Raw genomic sequence first — 21,624 nt, forward strand, 5'->3', positions numbered from 1 at the left:
AAACAAATCAGTGCGTCAACCACTTAGGCTACGCTCATATCTGTGTCGAAGGAGTCTTTCTGAGTCTCTGTCACAGAGTTCGTCAAGAATGGCAGAGAGAAGAGTCCTACATGCAGGACTTTTTTCCATGCCAAAAAACTGTCTCCCAAATGGAAAACTAATGGATCCCATTATAATCCATGGGATCTGTTAGGCTCCGCTCCTATAACGGGGCAGAAGAATGGAAGTGAACTGCGCTGATGTGAAACAGCCCTTATGATGTTAGTTTGGTTGGCACAGCCCTACAGGTCCCATCAGTTTTACCATATGGAGGGTCATTCTTGTATATTCTCCTGCAATAAGGGGCACTGGATAATAAAGGAATAATGGGGATCCAGGTCCATCTTTCAGTAATCCTTCTAAACAAATCACTTCACCAGCAGAAAAGATTTCCACAAGTGTCTAGTGCAGACTTCTCAACATCTGTGTGGGATGTGACAATACTGTCTCTGGAATGGAGGATATTGTCATTGTAAACTGCTCATCCATTACAGAATACCCAGGGACATTCCAGACTTGCGTACGCCGTCCCTCGGAATGCACTTCCTGACTGCCATGATAACGTGCTACAACCCACCGGTAACCCCTCAATTATACAACAGAAAATTCTGTGGAGTCAAAGCAGCAGCTGGAAAACCCTGCTCATAATGCACGCCGTAACCCAAACATCCCCTCTGAGTGTAGCCGGGGAGCACGTAGCTAAACTAGCCGGAACAGATAAGAAGCAGCAGTGTCTGCTATCAGATGGACTGGAGCTTTACACATTAAGATTTACATCTCTAAAGCAGAAGACCAGATGAGAAAACACTGCAACACAGACATGACTGGGAAGGCAGAGATCAGAGAGGAGGACTTTCCTCACATGCTAGGCTGAAGGAGGGTCCTATCACACATAAAATATTCTGTCTAGACCTGTCTACTTTGGTAACTCTATTAAAAAAACAAAAAACAAAACCTCTCTCCCCAATACGGGGGGAGTTTCCATAGGGACTACCACCCTGATTTGTAGACTTATCTGCTTTGTCATATTGCGATATATTTCGCATAGTACTCTAGGACAGTTGGGTGGCAGCTCTCTTGGACGCACTAGTTGTCACGCAGCTTTCCCAGACAGTTCCTACTTGTATTGCTGATTTTAAGGGCTCATGCACATCGCTGTTGTTGGTTTGCGGTCCGCAAATTGCAGATCCGCAAAACATGGATACCGGCCATGTGCATTCTGCGGAACGGAATGGCCAGTCCATAATACAACAGTCCTCTCCTTGTCCGTAATGCAGACAATAATAGAACATGTTTTATTTTTTGTGGAATGGACATGTGGACACAGGCATTTCAGTTTTTTTGCAGCCCCATTGAGGTAAATTGTTCCGCATAAACAAAAACAAAAAAAGGAAGGGATACGGACAAAAAATGTATTTGTATGCATGAGCACAAAGGAAAGTTACCCTTAAAATAAGACATCTCTGGAAAGAAAAACTACAATATATATCATTAAAGACATGTCCGTTTTACAAAATAAACTGTACTCCACGTGAAGCAACAATTGTACAGCATCAATTCTTGGCACTCTGTGTTGTGCCATTCCTTTAGTATTCCTGCTAGAAGCTTACAAATAAATGTACAACTGGGTGTTACCAGGTAGGGTTGGGTCCTTGTACAATCTTCCACTGTCCAATCAGTGCTGCCAGTGTCAGACAGTGCAGGGACACACCCAGGTTGTTAACACACCTTTATTCTTTAAGTTCTAGTAGGAAGATTAGAGGAATGACATAACATATAAGAATAGATCTTATAGATGCTCCATAATTGTTATTATATGGGGGCAATGCAAGTACTTACTAAAACAGACATGTCAGGAGAGGCGACAGGTCCTCTTTACTTGATAGACCAAGTAAAACATTTTGTAAATTGCAGGGAAGGCACTAAAATAATATTTTTAAAAAGTAATACCGTCATTCCATCACTCCGAACTTCCCTGACAGCTTTTTTTCATGACTCTAGTAGTGATGTCACCATATAACACATTTTTTACCTCTGCTGCCAATCGCTGGCCTCATCGGTCTTGTGTCATATTCTAGTGATCACAGTCACATCATAGCTGCGGGGAGGATCGGAGCAGTGAAGCTGGAGCGAAGGGCGTTCGGAACGAGGACTATAACTATTAATTTTTTTTTTCCTTTTAACTTTGACAACCCCTTTAAGTCACTGTTTCATTTGTGTTCCTCAAACGTGTTGGTCTCTATATATCTTAGAAAGAAAAAAAAAAAAGAGACGTCGCCCACCTTCAGTGTATATACCTGTTATTTCCCACAAAGACTTTTCCATGACCTGTCCTCCCACTGTTTGCACACCCACGGCCTCTTTACAAGCCCTACACAGAGCCTCCACAGTGAGAGATCAGAAGCAGTAAAAGGGTAGAGAAGCACAGAAGAAGACGGCCCACACTGAAGTAATGCACTGTACTGTGTAATTTCCTCCGCTCTCTGAGGTTACTAGACTTCCTGTTGCTCACATTTCAGTTCCTGGTCCTTACATTAAGAGGGCGATTTTCTCATGGCGAGGCAGGGGGAGAACAATGCATGATTTTGTGTGAGAAAATAGTGAAACAAATCATTTCTTTCCGCCACTGGACAGGCTCCAGACATCAGAAAGGCAAGGTGACGGCCTGTAAACCTCCAGCCTGACCCCTGCCCTAAAAGATCTGCTGTCATTTCTTACAGGCAGTGACAGGTGTGCCTGGATGCCACCAGTGCTGGCTTATGTCCTTGATGGCATGACATTTTTTTCAAATGCTTTGGCTTTTCTTTGATAAGCGGTATTGTACGGGCTGCAGTTTGGGTCTTTCTCAGAGAAAACTAGCTGCAGTATCTGAAACTTGCGTGCGCCCCCCCTCATGGTCCAGCAATCATTAGGGCACGGCCACACGGTCAAGTTTCCCTGATAAAGTTTTGGAATAAAAAAAAAAAAAAAAAAAAAAAAAAAAAAAAAAGGAGGAAAAGTTGTATTGATCCACTCCTGATTTTGGCTTCCAAAACCTGACCGTGTGGCTGTGCCCTTACTCTTTATAAGGTAGCGCCAGCCATTGATTTAATACTCTGCTCAGAGTCAATAAATGCATAAATTAACCTCAATAACATAGTTACATAAAGCCGTAAAAAGAGACATTTGTCCATCCAGTTCGGCCTGTTATCCTGCACGTTGATCCAGAGGAAGGGGGGAAAAAAAAAACCCCACACAACCTGAGGTAAAAGCCAATTTTTCCCACTTTAGGGGAATAAAAAATTCCTTCCCGACTCCAATCAGGTAATCAGAATAACTCCCTGGATCAGAAATCAGAATAAATACCCTAAAAGAACAACACTATAGGGCGCAGCAGCTGCGTACCCTACATCCATCACAGTGATCCTGTGTATTGCAATGTAAACGACGGCCTGGCAGGAGATAAAAGCCTGAGCTCCGCATACACCGGCTCCATATATCCTGCGCTAAAACAAACAGGTAAATAATATTCTGAGAAGAGTTTCATGACTAACAAAAGCTGTACTGACTGCACCGTGATAGCCGGGGCTGCCCCAGGTAAAAAAAATGGAGTGTATGGGACTGGGCAAACAGCAGGTGTTCTCGCTGTACAAACAGTCAAGACTGAACAGGGCCTATCTATGCACGCAAGCTCCTCAGGTTAACTCTTTACAAGAAAGTGGACAAAAAGCATGAGCTCATTCAGGGGATTATGGGATGGCCATTCTTTGTGCAGTTCTTTGGTGTAGATTTCACCCTTTTTAATGAAAGGGTGAGATCAAATCGAAGTAAGTTTTTGGTGCGGATTTGGTGTGGAAACACCCGGAAATATTCTGCCTATAAACCTGAACCCACATGCAGGTAGCCTTGGAACTTATGCACACAAGCGCATTTTCTTTCCGTGTCAGTTCATTTTTTTTTTTTTTTTTTTTTGCGGACTATATGCGAAACCTTTGCCTGCAAAAAAGAAATTGAAGTTACTCCATGTGCATTCCATTTTTTTTTTTTTTTTTGCGGACTATATGCGAAACCTTTGCCTGCAAAAAAGAAATTGAAGTTACTCCATGTGCATTCCATTTCAGTTCCGCAAAAAAAGAAAAAAAATTGAACATGTCCCATTATTGTTCACATAACGGACAAGGATAGGACTGTTTTTTTTTTTTTGGCCAAGCTGTTCCAGAATACACACGGACATCATCCGTATTTTTTGTGAATCCGTGTTTTGCAGACAGCAGAATACATACACTCGTGTGCATGAGCCCTTAAGGTGCGTTCACATGTTGTGGAAACGCAGCCGAAAATGAGCAGATTTCACTCTCTGTATTGCAAAAGAGTGAAATCTGCAATGAAAATTCGAAGCATAAAACTGACATGCTGCAGATTTAGATTTGGCACCACAGATCGGTCCCCTGTGTGGATGAGAACTGCTAAAAACTCCTTCACTTTGAGGGCACTATACAAGCTTTCAGATGATCACATTCATGTTTACTTTGCTGTGGCGAAACCCAAATGTCTGCAGCAAATGGCGTTTCCATCAGTATCCCACCAGCTATGTTTTCTCTGAGGGTGGATTTTACTCTTGTGTGGCCAAATATCTGAATCATGTTAGCTATAACCCTGCTCTCAGACACTGGGGCAAAAGAAAAAAAAAAGCAGCACTCCGCCTGTAGTAATGATTCAATCTGTTTGCACACATAGCAACAGCCTTCTGAAAATGCCGGCTCCGGCGAAGAGCAGCGACATCAGTGTGGACAGCTCCAGTTTTCTTTTTTACATACCCATTGAAATGAATGGTTCCGTATATGGTCCACAAAAAAAACCTGAAACGGACACTGAATGAAAATACGTTAGAGTGCATGAGGCCTGATTTTGTGGACTGAAATACAGACATGTGTGCATGATCCCTAAAGTGAATAGACTAGGAAGAGCAGAACCAAAATACTCAGTTGGTAAATTCGGGACAAATCCCCACCCAATTTTATCCTGGGACAGCCCGAATTTGCAGGGACTCTGAAAATTAGGGACAGTCCCTGCAGACTTGGGACTATATAGCAGCAATGCTAACATAATTTTGATGTTATTCTCCTTACAGAGGATACTTCAGAATTTTTATTATGGTCCCTACGGTCGATGGACTGTATATTGATCTGGAACATCCCATGTCTGCTGGTGGGCAGCCAGGTAGGCAGTGGGACGTTGAGGTCCTCCAGCTAATCTGCCTTTATGAGAACTCTAGAAGAACTTCCAATACCAAGAATAAACTAGGAAGGACTATTCATGGTCATCATTTGGTTGACAACTCATGGCCAACAATTTCCACCTGACCATCACTATCATCTTTAGATAGGTGAAGACCCTGCTTAATTGCTAGAGTCTTTGAAACCACTACAGGCTTCAGCACGGTTATGGAGATTGTCAGATAGGAACAATTAAAGATTTGATGGCTGCAGAAATCCGGTGGGGCCCTTCAAAATGCGAGATGACCAGTGTTTCCACATCTTACATCACAGGAATGGACTATGGAAATGGCCCGGACTGGCCAAGAAAAGACAAAACAACTAGTCATTGCCATTATCATGCAGACCTTTGGAGCGTTTCGTCACATGCTGGTTATAAGAGCAGTGGGTGTCTAGATAACAGTTCCCTCTATTAATCACTGCTGAGGAACAAGGTCTTATGATATGAATGTAAAATGTAAGGCTTTCTAATCCTACAATTCTAATTCAGCAAGAAACATCAAGTCACTGTCATCAGACGGCAGGTGTCAGTGCGATACTACGGGGTGGAATCCGACTGACCCGACTCCAAACTAAATCAAAGAGTCCTCTCATGTTAGTGGAGATCACAATGGGGGAGATTTATCATCGCCTTGTGCCAGATAACACTGCAAACACTGTGTTTGAGACATTTTAAATGCCACTGTGACAAAATATTGGCGCAAGTGGCGTTTGTACGCCGCCCTTGCCCACAGTCTGGCGCAAGGGCCGACGAGGGATTCGCCTAAATTATGATGAGGCCTGTGTCACGTCATACGTTAGGGACGTCTGGCAGTGCATGGGATATAGTCCGCTGTAAAACACTGGACTAGGATAATGTATTTTATCTTGTAATTTGGCCAGAACATACCTAAACCACAGAGACTATGCTGCCATGACACGACCATGTGGAGCTCCATTACGATGCTCTTATGTAGCTGCTCTCACCGCACGCCCCTATCCCCTTTCCATTGCAGCAGGAAAATGTAAACTAAGGGCGGGTTCGCATTGGCGTTAGGGAATTCCGTTATAATGGAATTCTATAAGATATGTATTAAGGGCTTCCGTTTTGCATTCCGTTATAACGGAACCTATAAACTAACGCCAATGCGAACCCGCCCTAAGTTGACGATATGTATGCTATGCCATTAATGTATTGATGCACTAGGATCTTTCCCCTACTTGCCAGCTGTATTTTTGCTATTGTCGCCATGGTCCAATTGGACCAAAACTAGATAACAATCCTATGAAGGCCTCGTGCACAGGACTGTATCTGTATTTTGGTGTGCAAACCGCAAATAATGGATACCTTCTGTGTGCATAACGCAATTTTCTCACCCCCATCAATGCAAATGGCTATTCTATACTCTGTACTATACGGAGGCAAACGGATGACCTCTGCGCACTATCCCCTTTTTTTTTTTTTTTTTTTTTTTTGGGCGTACCCATAGAAATGAATGGATCCACATTACATCTGCAAAAAAAAAAAAAAATGAGAAAAAAAAAGAAAAGTAAAAGAGGATGAGACACAGATGCATAATATGCGCATGCGCAAGAGGCCTAAGGATGACTTTCCTTTATGTGTTTCAAAAGAAAACAGAAACGGATCCCAGAAGTGGGGCTTTACTTTGAAGGCTGGGTGTGAACGGACAGCCACCACTTTCAAGCCGTTCCAGGCCGGACGGCGAGGGAGGATTTCAAGGTCATGGTGTGGTTAGTTGGTGGTTTTCATCAGTCCTTTATTGCATTCCATTGGAACAGATGGATGAGTGTTATATATCGACTCTCTCTGAACTTAACAAGTTCACAAAATAAGTCTCCAGGTCTCAGTAATGCTGAGCCTAATCCCCTCTTCACTATGCAGGGATTTCGCTGGAATTAACACCATGTAATTGCTCCGTTTTGCTTACGCTCTAAAAATGCTAAGAAATCTATTCTGGTTTACTTGCTTTATTTGTCGTGTGAACTTTTATGTTGTTATTTTTTGCACATTTAAAGAAATGAATGTAAAGGCATTATTTTCTTACACAAAGCATGATGCATTATTTCCAAGCCCCCTAAAAGGGAGTCACCGCTGTGGTTATTTAAAGGAGGGCAGTGAAGATAGGAGCAGCTGTGCCACCTACAATGTGCCCATCCTTAAGTGGCACGCCATGTGGCCGATTCTTCCTGAACTAGCCCGATGTCTAGTCAAGTGATCCCAGCTGCATTCACTGAGGCGATGAAGGTCTGCGGGTAACACAGGGCTCTGTAGCTCTTGTGTCTTCGGGTAATATACACGGTCGGAATAATAATTCTGCACATGGCATTTATCAAAACCAAGAGGAGCTTCTCCAAGTGTTATGAAACAGAAATTCCACATGGGAGCCTTGGTTTTCCAAATATGCATTAGAACGAGAGGACAAAAAAAAAAAAAAAAAAAAAAAAGAAAAAATAAAGTCGGCTGGAGTACAAGTCCCACAAGAAATATTACAGAGGTCTGTGAGCTGGGGAGAAAAACGTCTGACCTCTCTGCCAATATAAGCTGGCTTTCAAAAGCACTTCCTTCACTGCGCTGCCGGCGTCTGCTCGCAAATGGCGAAAACATATTGACAACTGTCTGTAAAGTTTGGTGCTTCAGAGCGCTGAGACACAGACCCATCACCGCAAACCACTGTACTCTTCATTGTTGAAAAGCTGCTTAACATGTCCTATACTTACTTAAAGGGGCTATCCCCTGACTAATGTAAAAAACGGAAAAACAAAAATCAGACATCATATAGTACATGACAGCCACTTTATAACAAAGCTAGAACCAGCCACTTTATAACAAAGCTAGAACCAGCCCTGTAACTCACATGGATCCAGAGATCTCCCCATTCACTGCTCAGCTAGATTCATATCAAGCTGCAGCTCAAAGGGTGTGTCCTTTCTGCTGCAGTGCTCTCCCTATCACAACCCAGGTGGCAGTTGAAGGATGAAACTGAGCATGTGCGACCATCTCAGTGAGCCGGACAAAGATAAGAAAAAAAAACAGCAGGTGGCGCCATACAGATACATGTTATTGAATAAATCAGTGGCTATGCTAAATTTTTAATTATATGCAATTACAAAATAATTCAGATCCAGGTGCTGGTTTGAAAACTGTAGAATATTATTTGTGGGACAACCCCTTTAATGCTTGCACTTTGTAATATTCTCCCTGTTAAAATGCCATGCATGAGCACTTTGCACTTGAATGGCACTTAGGCATCACAGAAGGGGTCCCGGATCCCTATGAGCCAGATCAGAGAGTCATTGAAGGGGTTGCGTTATCAGTGTGATCAATCTCCATCCTTGTAATGTATGCATCTCCGTTCTGGCTCATATGGCTAATCCCAAGTGGAGAGCCCCTCCCTCCATAATGTCCATATGGAGGGGACATAAGGACAGAGGTTGTCTTCATGAGACAACCCCTTTAACAATAGGACCTAGGTCGTTCATATAATACATTAATCTGAATAGCCACCATGGAATACTACATAGTCAACCAAATCATCCCCTGGCAAAAAACGGCTGTTTGCCAATGGTCTATGAAGTCTGGCCAGCTAAACTAAAGGAGTTAGTCTGTGAGGAGACGACCTCTTTAGGGTACGGCCACAGGGGAAACGTTTCTCGTGCAGATTTGGCTGGAATTTCCACTGCCGATTCCTAGATTTTGCTGTCGATTTCAAATTTGTTTTTAATCTTTCAAGTACACAAAAACGTAAATTGACTAAATAAAAAATTTAAAAATAATATCAATTTACCTTGGCACCTGGAGAACCGTCCATACTTTCTACAAACTGTGGAGTTTGCTTTAGGTCTTCCAAATCATGACTCCTGTAAGCCTTAAACATGGCTGGACTATAGTGAGATGGAGGAACCTGGTAGACAGAATCCTGAAGAGAGCTTTGTGGCACCTGATAAATTTGCTGTTGGTAGCAGGACTGAGGAGACGCTTCCTGCTTTGGAATATTATCATGTTTAGAAGGGTCTGACACAGGCCCAATGAGAAGCTTCAGTCTATTTCCTGGTGCAATGCCTTGGCGACCATGTAATGAGCAGAGCCACCACCCTTCCAGACCTCCAGTGTTCTGCTCAATCACTGTTAAGATATCCCCTTTCCGAAAAGACAATTCTTCGGCACATTCTGGAACGTTATCGTACATAGCTCTCGCCATCAGATTCTAAAAACACAAAAGAAAATGATTTTGGTTAATTAAACATTTGAGAGATATAGAGATATATATATATATATATATATATATATATATTAGATGTATAGTAATATACCGTTATCTGATTCGTTAACCTGCATGAATTTTACTAAATCCACCATGTGTGAGCATGAAATTAGACCATCTCAATCCAAGTAAGTCTTACTTTCTTGTTGTTGTTTTTTTTGTCGTCTATCAAAAGGCACTCCCACAACACTTTATATTCTCTGGCCTATTAAAAGATACATGATGTAAAGTGTTGAATGTAATCTGTTAACTGGTGACTATATTCGGAAGTTATACTCTCCCTTCTGCTCCTCAGTAGTTTCATGTGACTGAGACTCTGACTCTCCAACTGACACAGTGTCTTATGTCGCTGTCATAAGAATGAATACAGATGCTGTGTCAGTTGGAGTGTGTAAGTCACATGACACAGCTGAGGACCAGAAGGGAGAGGATAACTCAAGAATACAGTCATTATAATTTACATCATGTAATAGGCCAGAGAATTAAAATATTGTGGGAGGGCTTCTTTAAGTAGTTTTAATTTACCCTCATCTTAAAAATCACAGATTTATCTTAAGACTAGAGATGGAAAAATGAATCCAGCCAGCAAAGGAGGCAATATAGACAATCACAATACATTAGTAAGTGCCTTGTATTAACTTTTTCTACATGATAAATGCTACCTCTTTAACTCCTATGTGAAAAAGCAGGTTGCTAGTCATCACTGAACATCTGAGCACCCACTTTACAATGCAGAACCTGGCTATAGTCAGTGCTGAGTGAAAATTCATGCTTGCCTACTGTTACCGCTGTAAGCAATTCACCTATTTGTTCTGCATGTTTAGTTGATGCTCGATTTCACACAAAATACTGCAGGTTACTACTGAGCATGGGAACAATTGCATATTTTTCTGTAGATAAGTCTCCTCTCTACAAGTGGATGTGGTTTATTTTAAACATGTCTGAAAATTTTACTTGAATAACCTAAATGAATTGAGGTGCACCACTAAAGCTCTCTTCTAAGTTAAGAATGGCGGCAGCACATTTAATAAATCCTTCACTGAGAGAAACAATGTGATCCTCAGGAATGCCATAATGCTTCAGACTGGAGAATTATCTTTCAGCAACTTCTCCAAGTAAGGGCAAGATCAAAAAAAGCAGAACAACAGGAGTCATCTTTCTTTAGCCTTGTGACAGTCTTATAATACTGCAATATTGAAGAGGATATAAGCACTGGCTCCTCAGCCCGATCAAATGATAGCAACCAGTAAACAATAGGACTGACGGGAGCAAGTGCATTATGGGTATGTACAAATGTATCACTCCATTCATTTCATTATTAATAGAATTACTGCTGGAAGATGCAATAACTTTTTGGCAGAGGTTGCGGGAAAACTACTTTCCAAGGGTATGTTATCCACCAGGAGAGAATATACAGCAACAAGTGCTAGTCAGCAACAACAAAATACCTGTATTATCCCGAGTGACTTCTCTTACTATACTTAGACACTTACTATTGGAACTTCACACCTTTGGTAAACTAACCTTTACCACAGAATTCTTTGCTTGCACAACTCGGTGGCATCAGATAAGCGCCAAGTAGAATTACATACAGGTACATGTACCAGATACATCAATACAGTACTACTTCTGATGAGGTCCAAAAGAGGATAATACAAGCCAACCATAAGTGACCAGCTAACATCACTAGGAAGAATTATGATAGAGTCTGAAGAAATCTGCTGATAAATATCAGACAGAATTTGATGGGTCTATTAATAAGTGCTCTAAGCAGAAGGTCTGTATGGATAACTACCCCCTAAAACTTTCTCAACCCAAAAGATCCATGTAAATAATTCAAGACTATGGACACCTTTGGGACATTTTTTCTTTACATAAATGCATAAAATGTTGGCAGACTAGCGGTATTACAATATGGATTTAATAAAAAATAAAAAATAAAAAAAACTAGCTTTGTTTGGCTTTTGCAGCTTCTGAGTATCACAGTATATAGCAGGCCATTCTCAGTGAAATCCACCAGAAGGCTTGTCTGATGGATTGGTCTCCAGCTCTTCTCTCTCCTCCACGATCTTCTAAGATGATTTATGACCAAATCGCTCAGGAGAGGTTGGAGACTAAAACCACCAGACAAGATTTTTTTTATTTATTTAATGCACCTATATAGCGCTACTATATTCCCCAGCGCTTTACAGACATTAGCATCCAACTGTCCCAAGTGGGGCTCACAAACTAAGTTTCCTATCAGTATGTCTTTGGAGTGTAGGAGGAAACCGGAAAACCCGGAGGAAACCCACGCAAACACGTAGAGAACATACAAACTCCATGCAGATGTTGTCCTTGGTGGGATTCAAACCTAGGACCACTAACCACTGAGCCACCATGCTGCCCATTCTCCGATAGCAGAATTCCATTAGCAGTAAAACCTATGTACTGTTATACAGTTATTTTTATTTTATTAAAAAAAACAAAAAAAAAAAAAAACACACCACAAACACATGTTGAGGAATATATAAAAGAAAAAAGAGAAAAACATGGATCTCACATCCACATACTACATGTCTAGGAATAATAGTTTGTTACAGGTGGTCAATGCCATAAAAACCATCATCATCTTTGGAGTACATTTAAATCAGACATTGAGCATAAAGATTTAAACAATATTTTCTACCAAACGTAATACTAAAAAAAAAAAAAAAAAAAAAAAAAAGTTCAATTTGCCAATGATGGATAACTTCTTCCTGGTGTGTATGGGCCCTCTCGATCTTACAGTAGCCCATAAGTTAAAATATTTAGAATTCATATGGAAAGGTTACTGTTTTTCAGGTGAAATTGAAACTTATGACGCACTGACCAATGGTATTCAGATATTTATACAGTTCATTGAGTCATTGCAATATCCAAATGCAGCAAGGAAAAAAAAAAAAAAGTCAATCATTCACTTCTGAAAAAGGAAGGTGCCTGATCTAAATCACCTTGAACAATAAACACTGTCATAAACATACGTCTGCGTGTAACCAGTAAAGCTGCAAATAGTCACGTCCCATGAAAGTGAAGTAAATGATGTGTGTGGTGATATAGCAAATTTTTCATGGACATAAAAAATACACAATAAAAATGACTAATTTAGGGTTGATCATACCCCGATTTTATCCTTGCCCGAAGGGATGGATGAAGAATTAACCCGATGAGAATTGGGGGGGTGGGGGGGGTGCAATAGAGACTCATGATCATGATTGATCAGTTACTGCCCACAGTTATGCTTTTGAAATATATGCGGCATACATGGCTCGGTCGTGGGATATGGGCAAAACTTAGCCAACCCTTGGTTGCCAGAGGTCACGTGTTTTTGCAGGTAAAGTCAGGGTTTTCCCTTCACAAATGTGTGGCCACTGCCACAGTTTCATCTACATGTGGCTTCAAAAGCTCAGCGTTGTCTATCAGTACCTACTGCCACTCTCCTTAGTGAAATAAACATGCGTACTCAACTGAGAATGCATGTTTATGAGAAAATCTATAGGATTAAAGCTTAAGAAAAGCTGCAAGAATGCCAACCTTGAATATCATGGGGCTTGTTGGGTTTCCGCTCGGGACGGAATCTGCGACGGAGGCCCCTAATGGAGTTTCTGACGCAAATGTGAACAAAGCTATATGCATGCTGAAGTAAAGGGATTATTTATTTAGGACAAGTGCTATTTGTTAGAAGGGTTCTTTGACAATAAGATTATTAGAAGTGCCCCCTGCAGCAGCTGTAATCTGCAATCTAACAGCAAATATTCAGTTTCCCTGCAGCACCACCCCAGGAAAAATGGGGTATTACACATTCCTGAATCAAATCAATGGGATGTCTGTCAATTTCAGGACTAGATAGATAAATCCTCAGGAATACAATATACACATTACTTTTACAGGAGGATCTGCCCCAAGGGCTAAACCAGAAACACTATTAGTCAACACCTAGGGCAGGGTTTGACAGGCTAATAAAAATATGTATGGTATTGTCTTTATGTTCACTCAGTAAAAGCTGCAAATCCATGACAGCACAAGCATAAAAAAAAAAAGCAAAAAACACAGCATTATCACACAGTTAAATGATCTCACTATGACTAAAAGAGGCCACACCAAGTAAAAACACAAACATCTCCTTCTAGGCGTGTGTGAAGTCGTAGGTTCATCACCCCAGGCTCTGGCAAGGTGTGTTATTATGTACTTAAAGTAAAAGGTGATGATAGCAAAGGCTTCTTCAGATGGAGAGGGAACATGAAGCTAATTAATACAGCAAGGGGCTATTAATAAGATGAAAAAGATATACAAATGCTACTGAGAGGTTAGAACGCACACCTGCTGCATTCAATCGAACATGGGGTGGGCCACCTCTCTAATTATACATTAAAATAAAACTGTAGACCTCCTCTGTGATCCATCTACACGCCTAAACAATCGGCAGTACAACATGTCCCACCTTTCACTGTTGGCTTCAGTTGTCTGCATATATTTAAAGGAAGGGAATAATTTTTAAAAGCTTGTTTATTAAGATTTTTAATACCATAACATAAAATTTTCACCCATGGCCAGGGAGCCCAAATGTTTTCATAATTAATCCTAAAGCTTCCAGTGACGTAACTCTTGGATGTCTGCTGCACAAAGGCTTTCATCACGGGCCTTCTAAATTCCCAGTAAGTCCTTCATCGTTCAGCACCCATTATACCATTGAAATTCGTGGAACCGCAACCAGATTTGAAGTGAATAGGACACTTTTTCCTAAAAGACCTTCAATTTGAATAAAGCTTGCATGAGCGTGACCAATTCTTTCCTTTCGCCTGAAAGCAATTCTCTTATTGGATCTTTATGTCTGCACTGACTTGAGCATTGAGCAGTAGTTGTCAACAAAATATCAGGCCATCACAAAAAGGGTCACTTCATTCAGTATACGTCAATGAGTATCTCTCCCTGTTGGGGAAGTATCTGCTAAACCTATTTGTACATCTCAAATTACATCTTAAAGTATACGTCCAGATGGAATTAGTAAGCACACAGTGCTGCAGGAAAGTAAAAGTCTATTATTATCCAGGACTTTGATATTGATGATGCATCCTTAGGATTGGTCATGGATATCAGATTGGTGGGGGGTCCAACACCCAGCCGATCAGCTGCTAGTAGGACCTGCTGCCACTGGACCCAACACAGTGCAGAAACCTGGAAGCAGACAGCTTTGTACACTGTGTAATGGCTCAGCTCCCATTCTGAAGAATAGAATAAGCTGGCACAGCCACTAAACAGTGTACGGAGTAGTCTACTTCTGGGCTTCTAGCTCCATACTCTGTTAGTTCCCATGGCCCCAGCTCCTGCTAGTTGCTGATTGCTAGGGGTGCCGAGAGTCCAAACCCCACAACCTGATACTGAGGATGGGTTATTGGTGTCAAAGTCCTGGAAAATCCTTTTAAGATGTTTCTTTGTCAAATAATCCCACCCAACAAATAGTTTTATTAGATCTTCATAACTTTTCAGTGAAAAAAATAATGATCTTTTTTCATGGGATTTTCGAGACTTTAATACTGATTACCTATTTTCAGGATAGGTCATCAGTATCTGATCAGTGGAGGTCTGACACCTGGGACCCCTGCCAATCAGCTGTTTGAGAAGGCACTGGTGCTTGCAATAGCTGCGCGGCCTTCTCTCAGCTTTTCCTAGGCCGCGTGATGTCACGTTCATTGGTCACATGGCCTGGCGCATTTCAGTCCCATAGGAGTGAAAGGGGCTGAAACCAAGCTAGACAATGTACCTCACATTGTCTGAGAGCTGATCGGCAGGGGTCCCCAGTGTTGGACCCCCACGGATCAGAGGCTAGGTCATCAGTATTAAAGTCTTGGAAACACCTTTTAATAAATTTAGATTCTTACGCTGATCATATGACTACATAAATGAGTGTTAAATATGCCGATATTGCAGTCATATTTCCCATAACATCACCTTGAGTAGATGTGAATTACACATCTATTTTGGCATCCGGCCTGTCTGAAATGAAGAGCCATGTCATGCTTTTCATGAGAAGTTAGTTTGTCTAAGGGATGTTCTCCAGAATTGGTTCACAGACCTATTTACAAAGTTAGTGGACATTTAACGGCCTCAGAAGCCAGGAATGTGAGGGAGACGCAGAGCCCACAAAGCACATGCTGTTCTCCTCTCTACATAGCAAATACATTGAGTCGTGTGTTGCCTAGGTAATTACCGTCCTTCTCCTGCTATTCCTGTGAATCTCTCCAGTAAAAGTTCCCATGTTGCTACAGACTTGGGTACTTTGTAATAATCTTTGTAAGTTACTACAAAAACTTGTTTGAAGTTAACCAGGCTGACTTTTTAAGAAAACGCTCATTTGCAGTTATTGCCATTTCTTTACATACTAATTAGAGGGTTGGAAACCCAGGCTAATAGACTGTAGGCCATGAAGACGTCTCCTGGTGCAGCCTTATTTACTACTCCAATCTAATCTAGTCATCTTGCATGGCGTCTGGATACAGCGATCTGTCGCAAGAACACTGCAGAATGCCTTTTGTTACTACTTGAAGGGCAAAATGCTGTAAATCAGTAAAAGCCACAATAGGACATTCGGAAAGAAGTCACTTGACTGCTGTCATGTAGGGTTGTTTAAGAAACAGTTATATAATCTGGGTAAATTAAAAGGGGTATTCCAGGTGTGAAATGTTTTCTCCTACCCACAGGATTGAGGATAACTATTAGATTGGTGGGGGTCCCACGGCTGGAACTCACACCGATAAGGAGAACAGGTACCCCATAACCCCTCTGAGCCCCCAAAAATGACCAGAGAGACAGGTTAAGCATGTTCACTGCTCCATTCATCTCTATGAGAATTCTGACATCACTTGGAAGATTCCAGAAAACACCCATAGAGATTAAAAGAGCAACAATTCACGTGCCTAACCTCATGATCCATTCATTTTGGAGGGCTCTGGTACCTATACTCATAATTGGTGGCAGGCCAATTGATAGAAACCTTCCCCCCAATCTAATGGTTATGTCCTAGAGAATACCTTTTAACAACCAGAGTATCACTTTAATGACTCCTTTACACGTCAATTAATTACGGACATTTCCTGCCTGTTCCACGGACTTCACCCAAATCCATTGACTTGTATGTGTTTCATCCATGTTGTTCCCACTGACCATGGGTCAATGAACAAACGATTGAGACGTGTACAACTTTGGCCTGTGATGTGGACCAAACACACCCAGTGAAGTCTATGGGCCTGTAAAAACCACAGACAGAACATCCATATTTTCTGTGACTGATGGTAGGAGATGCTCTAGAAATCTATTTTTCAGTCTACCAATGCAATGATATACACACAGACATCTTCATGGATGAAATACTGACCTCTAATAGTATTTTGTTGATGGTGATAATGGTACTGCAAATTTTTAGCATTACACGTGATTTAGGTGGATTTACAGTGCCCATAATTCAATCTACAACTATTTTATATGTTGGTTTTTTTAACTGCACATCACATACCAAAGCTGTAGATGATGCATCATGAAGCTTATGTAGGAGTCTGTTAAATCTGATAGTAGCTGCCAGGTGAAGCTTTACGGAAACTCACAACTTAATCTCAAACTACCTGATCCCATGGCTAGATGGCCATTTTTACACTAATTGCATTTAGTTTGCTTAGAGGATTGACCAAATGGTGTTGATAGGTGGCAGTGGACGCAGAACTGCTATCTCTCCTGCTCCACTATTTCCATATAATTAACAGAGCTTCAGGCAATACACTAATCCACACAGCTCTATATATCAGGGGGATTTTACCACCTCTGTACCACTCATCAGTGGAAACCACCAAATTACTTGAAATATGATTCCATTTCTTTTTTCTGGAGACTTGTATCATAGACTTTTACTTTGTATTGGACTTGTGTTCTTTCTCATTATGATCTACTGTAACTGGTATAAGGTACCATGAAGTATCTGCATCGTCATATCAGAGCAGTTACAGTTTATTTAATCCTATACCGTCCTAAAATGTATCCCACGTGCCAAGTCAACAGTGATGTGCCATAATTCTAAGTATGAAAAGACAACTTTCCATCTGAAATTGTCAGCGACGGGTCAAGAGAGACATTTTATTGTTGCCCACTTCCGCCCGAATGGAAATACTAACCAAGCTATTTTCTCATAAATGTGACTAGTACTAGCATGCCTGCACCTTCAGAGGAAATATGTCCCCAAATAACACTTGTAAATCTGACGAGGAGGGGCCTGTAAGTATACAAGCCCTTAAAAGCCCTGAAATGAACCCATGCAATGATTCTATACGAAGGAAGACACTGGCCAGAACTGTATTTTGACATCCAGCACGTAGGAACAAACATTCCTCAACACTGAAATTGCAAAACCAAGAAGAAAAAGTAGGTGTTATGGAAACCACAGGATTGATAATATGCAAATGATGAAAAAAATGGAAACAAATTATTCAAAATATGTTGATTTATTAAGTATTGGAGTACAAGCGCCACACGCATGCACTTACACGCCATGCTATCAATGAGGGTATTAATGGCTGTCTGAGGAACCTTCTGCCACACTAAATGCACTTGGCCACGCAGATCATCAAGATCTGCTGCTGGCAGCTCCCTTTGCAACTGCTGACCAATGGTATCCTAGATGGGCTCTCAGTAGCAAGTGTAACACACGGCCTGGCATTGTCGAGTTTAAAAATGGTTTGTGGGACACTTGGAGAAATTGCCATACCACTGGTTTCATGACTAAGTCAATGTAACACCGAGCTGTTAAAATGAAGACTATAGGGGTCGGCTACTTAACATTATGCCACCCCACTCCATAATCCCGGGAGAGGGGCCGGCGTGATGTTCCCATGTGAAGGCCTCTTCATGGTGTTGATCACGTGGTCTCCAGACCAATAATCCCACAATCATCACACATGACTTGATCAGATTTTTGAGGTTCTCTCCCACATGCCAGATTGGAGCTAGGTGCTTGAAAATTTGATCATTTGCAGATCAGTCCTGCTACTTCCTTGACTTGCATTACCTTACAGTTCGTCTTTCTTCGTCTTGCAATTTCAATGTTGAGGAGTGTAATAAGATGTGAAATTCCATGGTAAAGTGCTAGTTTTAATTGACCCGAGATGAAATGCATACTAAGAGGTGCCGGAGGTTGCTGATCCCTGAGCTAGATGAATGCGAGGTCTACTGCCTGAAGGTCTTGAATACACCCTTAAGAATAAGAAGTAGCTCATTGTGTTGCTTGGTCTTTGTCGAGTAGATAACATGTTGAGTAGCAATCACAAAGAGCTTGTTCTGCACCTTACAGTAGACACAGTGTCATGTAGATAGGGACATGCACGCATGCTGAAACTGGAATCCCTCACCTCTTCAGCTTGTACCAGCTTGTGAATGCTGACCTTTAGGCATTCATAAACTAGGTCGGTGTTATCACAGCTCTGCATCCATCATATTCTGACATATTTCCAATTAGTGACAAAAGTTACACACATACAATGATACAACACACGCAAGATGTTAACACGCATACAAGCCTCGGTGGGGAAAAAAATTTGAAAATCATATCTGGTACATTGTTTCTCCCCCCAAAAAAAGTCAGAAAACCACACTACAGTGAGAGGACCACTGAAAATGACATTGAAAAAGTGGACTTCTAGTGGGTGGTCTTCTCAAACAGTTTGGCCAGCATGCAAAATATATGGTGGAACTGTAAATTTGGCACAAAAAAATCTGATATAGATGAGGGGGTGATCTTTTCAATGAGGTGTCCATAGTAATAAGTCAGAGCAACTGGACATGTATTTTCTCTTGAAGACATTTCGCTAGTCATCCAACTGAACTTCCCAGTTAGAATGACTTGTACAAGAAATCTCCGGCATTAAATACTGGTGACTCACGTCTGTTCACTGCTTTGCGATCTTCAGGGCTGCCTCCCATTTGAAATGAAAGGGAGACAGAAACCATGCAGCCACCAGCAAAACTTTGGTGTGGGAGTCCGTGCCAAAATTCCACCAGCAAAAAATGCAATGCAAACAGGTTTTTACACCTTATATACAGTAGGTGCTGGCCAAACATTCAGCTAACAGCTATCTCTCCGTATCCCTCCATACACACTCGACCAAGCATGCATGTCTTTAAGAGGGAAAAAGGGAGAATGCTGCTGCCAGACACCTCTTATGTCCCCAACAAGATGTTGTGCAGATGAAATCCAACAGCCCCAATCTTCTCTCCTCTGATACCTGTCACCTGGGGAGAGTCTGGTGGCCTCTGTCCACATTGGATGGTTGGCCAGCTTGAGATGTCCCTTTAAATTATCATTTAGTTGTTGATTGTCTAGGTAAGATGCTCAACCATTATGTTCAATGAGCCATGGAGGCCACTCACTGCTAGTCAGGTTGCCAAAATAAGGTCACTGTCACTCCTGAGAACTTTACAACACATCCAGACTCAACTCATTAAGACCTGCACACCTAATTATGAAGGTGTTATAGGCATAATGGTAACTATTAGTCATGTCACATGGTAAAGTGAAATCTCTAGGATCACCATCAATCCTATCCAAGGCTGGGGCTACACACAAACAGCTTGACTACTACTGTCTAAAATTAAGAAAACATAACCCTTACGAGAACCAAAGTGATCAGAATAAGATAGCTTTGATGCACCTTGACTGACAGGTCAGACCCTGTTCTCTTCCTTTCCCCACCTCTTGGTTGGCTCACTTCAGACAATTTTGGAGCACATCACTAATCATCTTAAGCTTCCACTTAGCCAAACTCCTTTTCTGAACCCCTTGCGAGGCGCAAAAAGAGTCTAAAAGACATCAAAACTCTGGCGTACTGCATGCATGCCAGGTTTTGTGTGTCAATCAGAGGAAGACTTCTGGTGGATCTGGCATAGTAAATTCGTAAATCTTTTTTGGTAAAATTTTCATTTCCCTTGAAAAAAGTTGTTCAACAAGCAAATCGTACAAGACTACAATAGTTACCAACAGTGTGCAACAGTGTGCAACCTAAGCCGACAACTAATAGTGTTGAGTGTGAATATTGCCACGTAAAGAATTCGCGAATACTTAGAATATAGTGCTATATATTCATATTCGCGAATACTGTTGAATATTCTAATCGCAAATGTATTGCATTGCCACTTTTCACAATTAAGTAAACAATGACGAGATCACGAATTCTCAAATTTATGGCAAATATTCAGCCAACAATTCGCAAAATATCGCAAATTTGAATATTGCCTGTGCCGCTCATCACTAACGACTAATAGATAAAAGTTTTGGAAAATACTGAACATAAAGTAGCCCAGCTTCCAACCAAAGGGACCAGCGGAGTCACTTGGCATGCGGTCTCATTAGTAGTAGCTGACTTGCCGGAATTCCAGCAAACTACTGGTTGTGCCAGCCGCCTCCGAGGGGTTAACCTCTGTCATTCAGCCTCCACATACTGGAGGTGGGGGGCTTCTACACACATCTCCACATAGTACCCAGCATACCAGCTGTGGTGAAACTACAACTCCTAGCATGCACACGCGCTTGGCTGTTCTCTAAAGCCCCCATAAAAGTGAATGGAGCATGCTGGGAGTTGTAGTTTCACCAGTGCTGAGAGGTTGCTAGCCCCTGCCATAGAAGCAGAACTGCTCTGTCACACACTTTTCAGCCATCCCTAGGCTCTAAGAGCTCACAGCCCCCTCACCTTGTACTTCATGTTTGCAGGCTTCCCGGTCTCTGCAGTTAAGAAGTCCACATTAGTGAAGTGTGCAGCAATGTCTGCGGGGCAGAGGACGCGAGTCTGTCGCACTGGACGCCGCGCTGAGATCTGAGAACTCTGTTTGGGTTGCACAATGCAGAGTGTGAGTGTCATTAGCATACTGGCGCCTGATTGGTCGGGGCGGGGCTTCCCGGCAGCGGGCTCTTCTGGTCCCCTCTGAGTCTGCGCACAGACTGCCTGACGTCGCGGTGATGTGAGGAGATCTCTATATCAGGGCATAGCTTTATTACACAGAAATGCGCTCACAACAGG

At 41.8% G+C, this 21,624-nt stretch overlaps 1 protein-coding gene across 1 annotated transcript in view; it reads right to left on the reverse strand.

Moving 5' to 3' along the window:
- NEDD9 (neural precursor cell expressed, developmentally down-regulated 9) overlaps nucleotides 1-21,417 on the reverse strand; it is a 28,553-nt gene extending 7,136 nt beyond the window's left edge. Inside the window, exons 1-2 of the mRNA XM_044294412.1 lie at nucleotides 21,298-21,417; nucleotides 9,080-9,499 (exon numbers count right to left, since the gene is read on the reverse strand). Coding sequence (XP_044150347.1) covers nucleotides 9,080-9,499; nucleotides 21,298-21,309 — 432 coding nt within the window. The 5' untranslated portion in view covers nucleotides 21,310-21,417. The remainder of the gene's footprint in view (nucleotides 1-9,079; nucleotides 9,500-21,297) is intronic.
- Between the last annotated feature and the right edge of the window lie 207 nt (nucleotides 21,418-21,624).

Source organism: Bufo gargarizans, chromosome 5 (genome assembly GCF_014858855.1).
Source record: "Bufo gargarizans isolate SCDJY-AF-19 chromosome 5, ASM1485885v1, whole genome shotgun sequence".
NCBI lineage: Eukaryota > Metazoa > Chordata > Amphibia > Anura > Bufonidae > Bufo > Bufo gargarizans.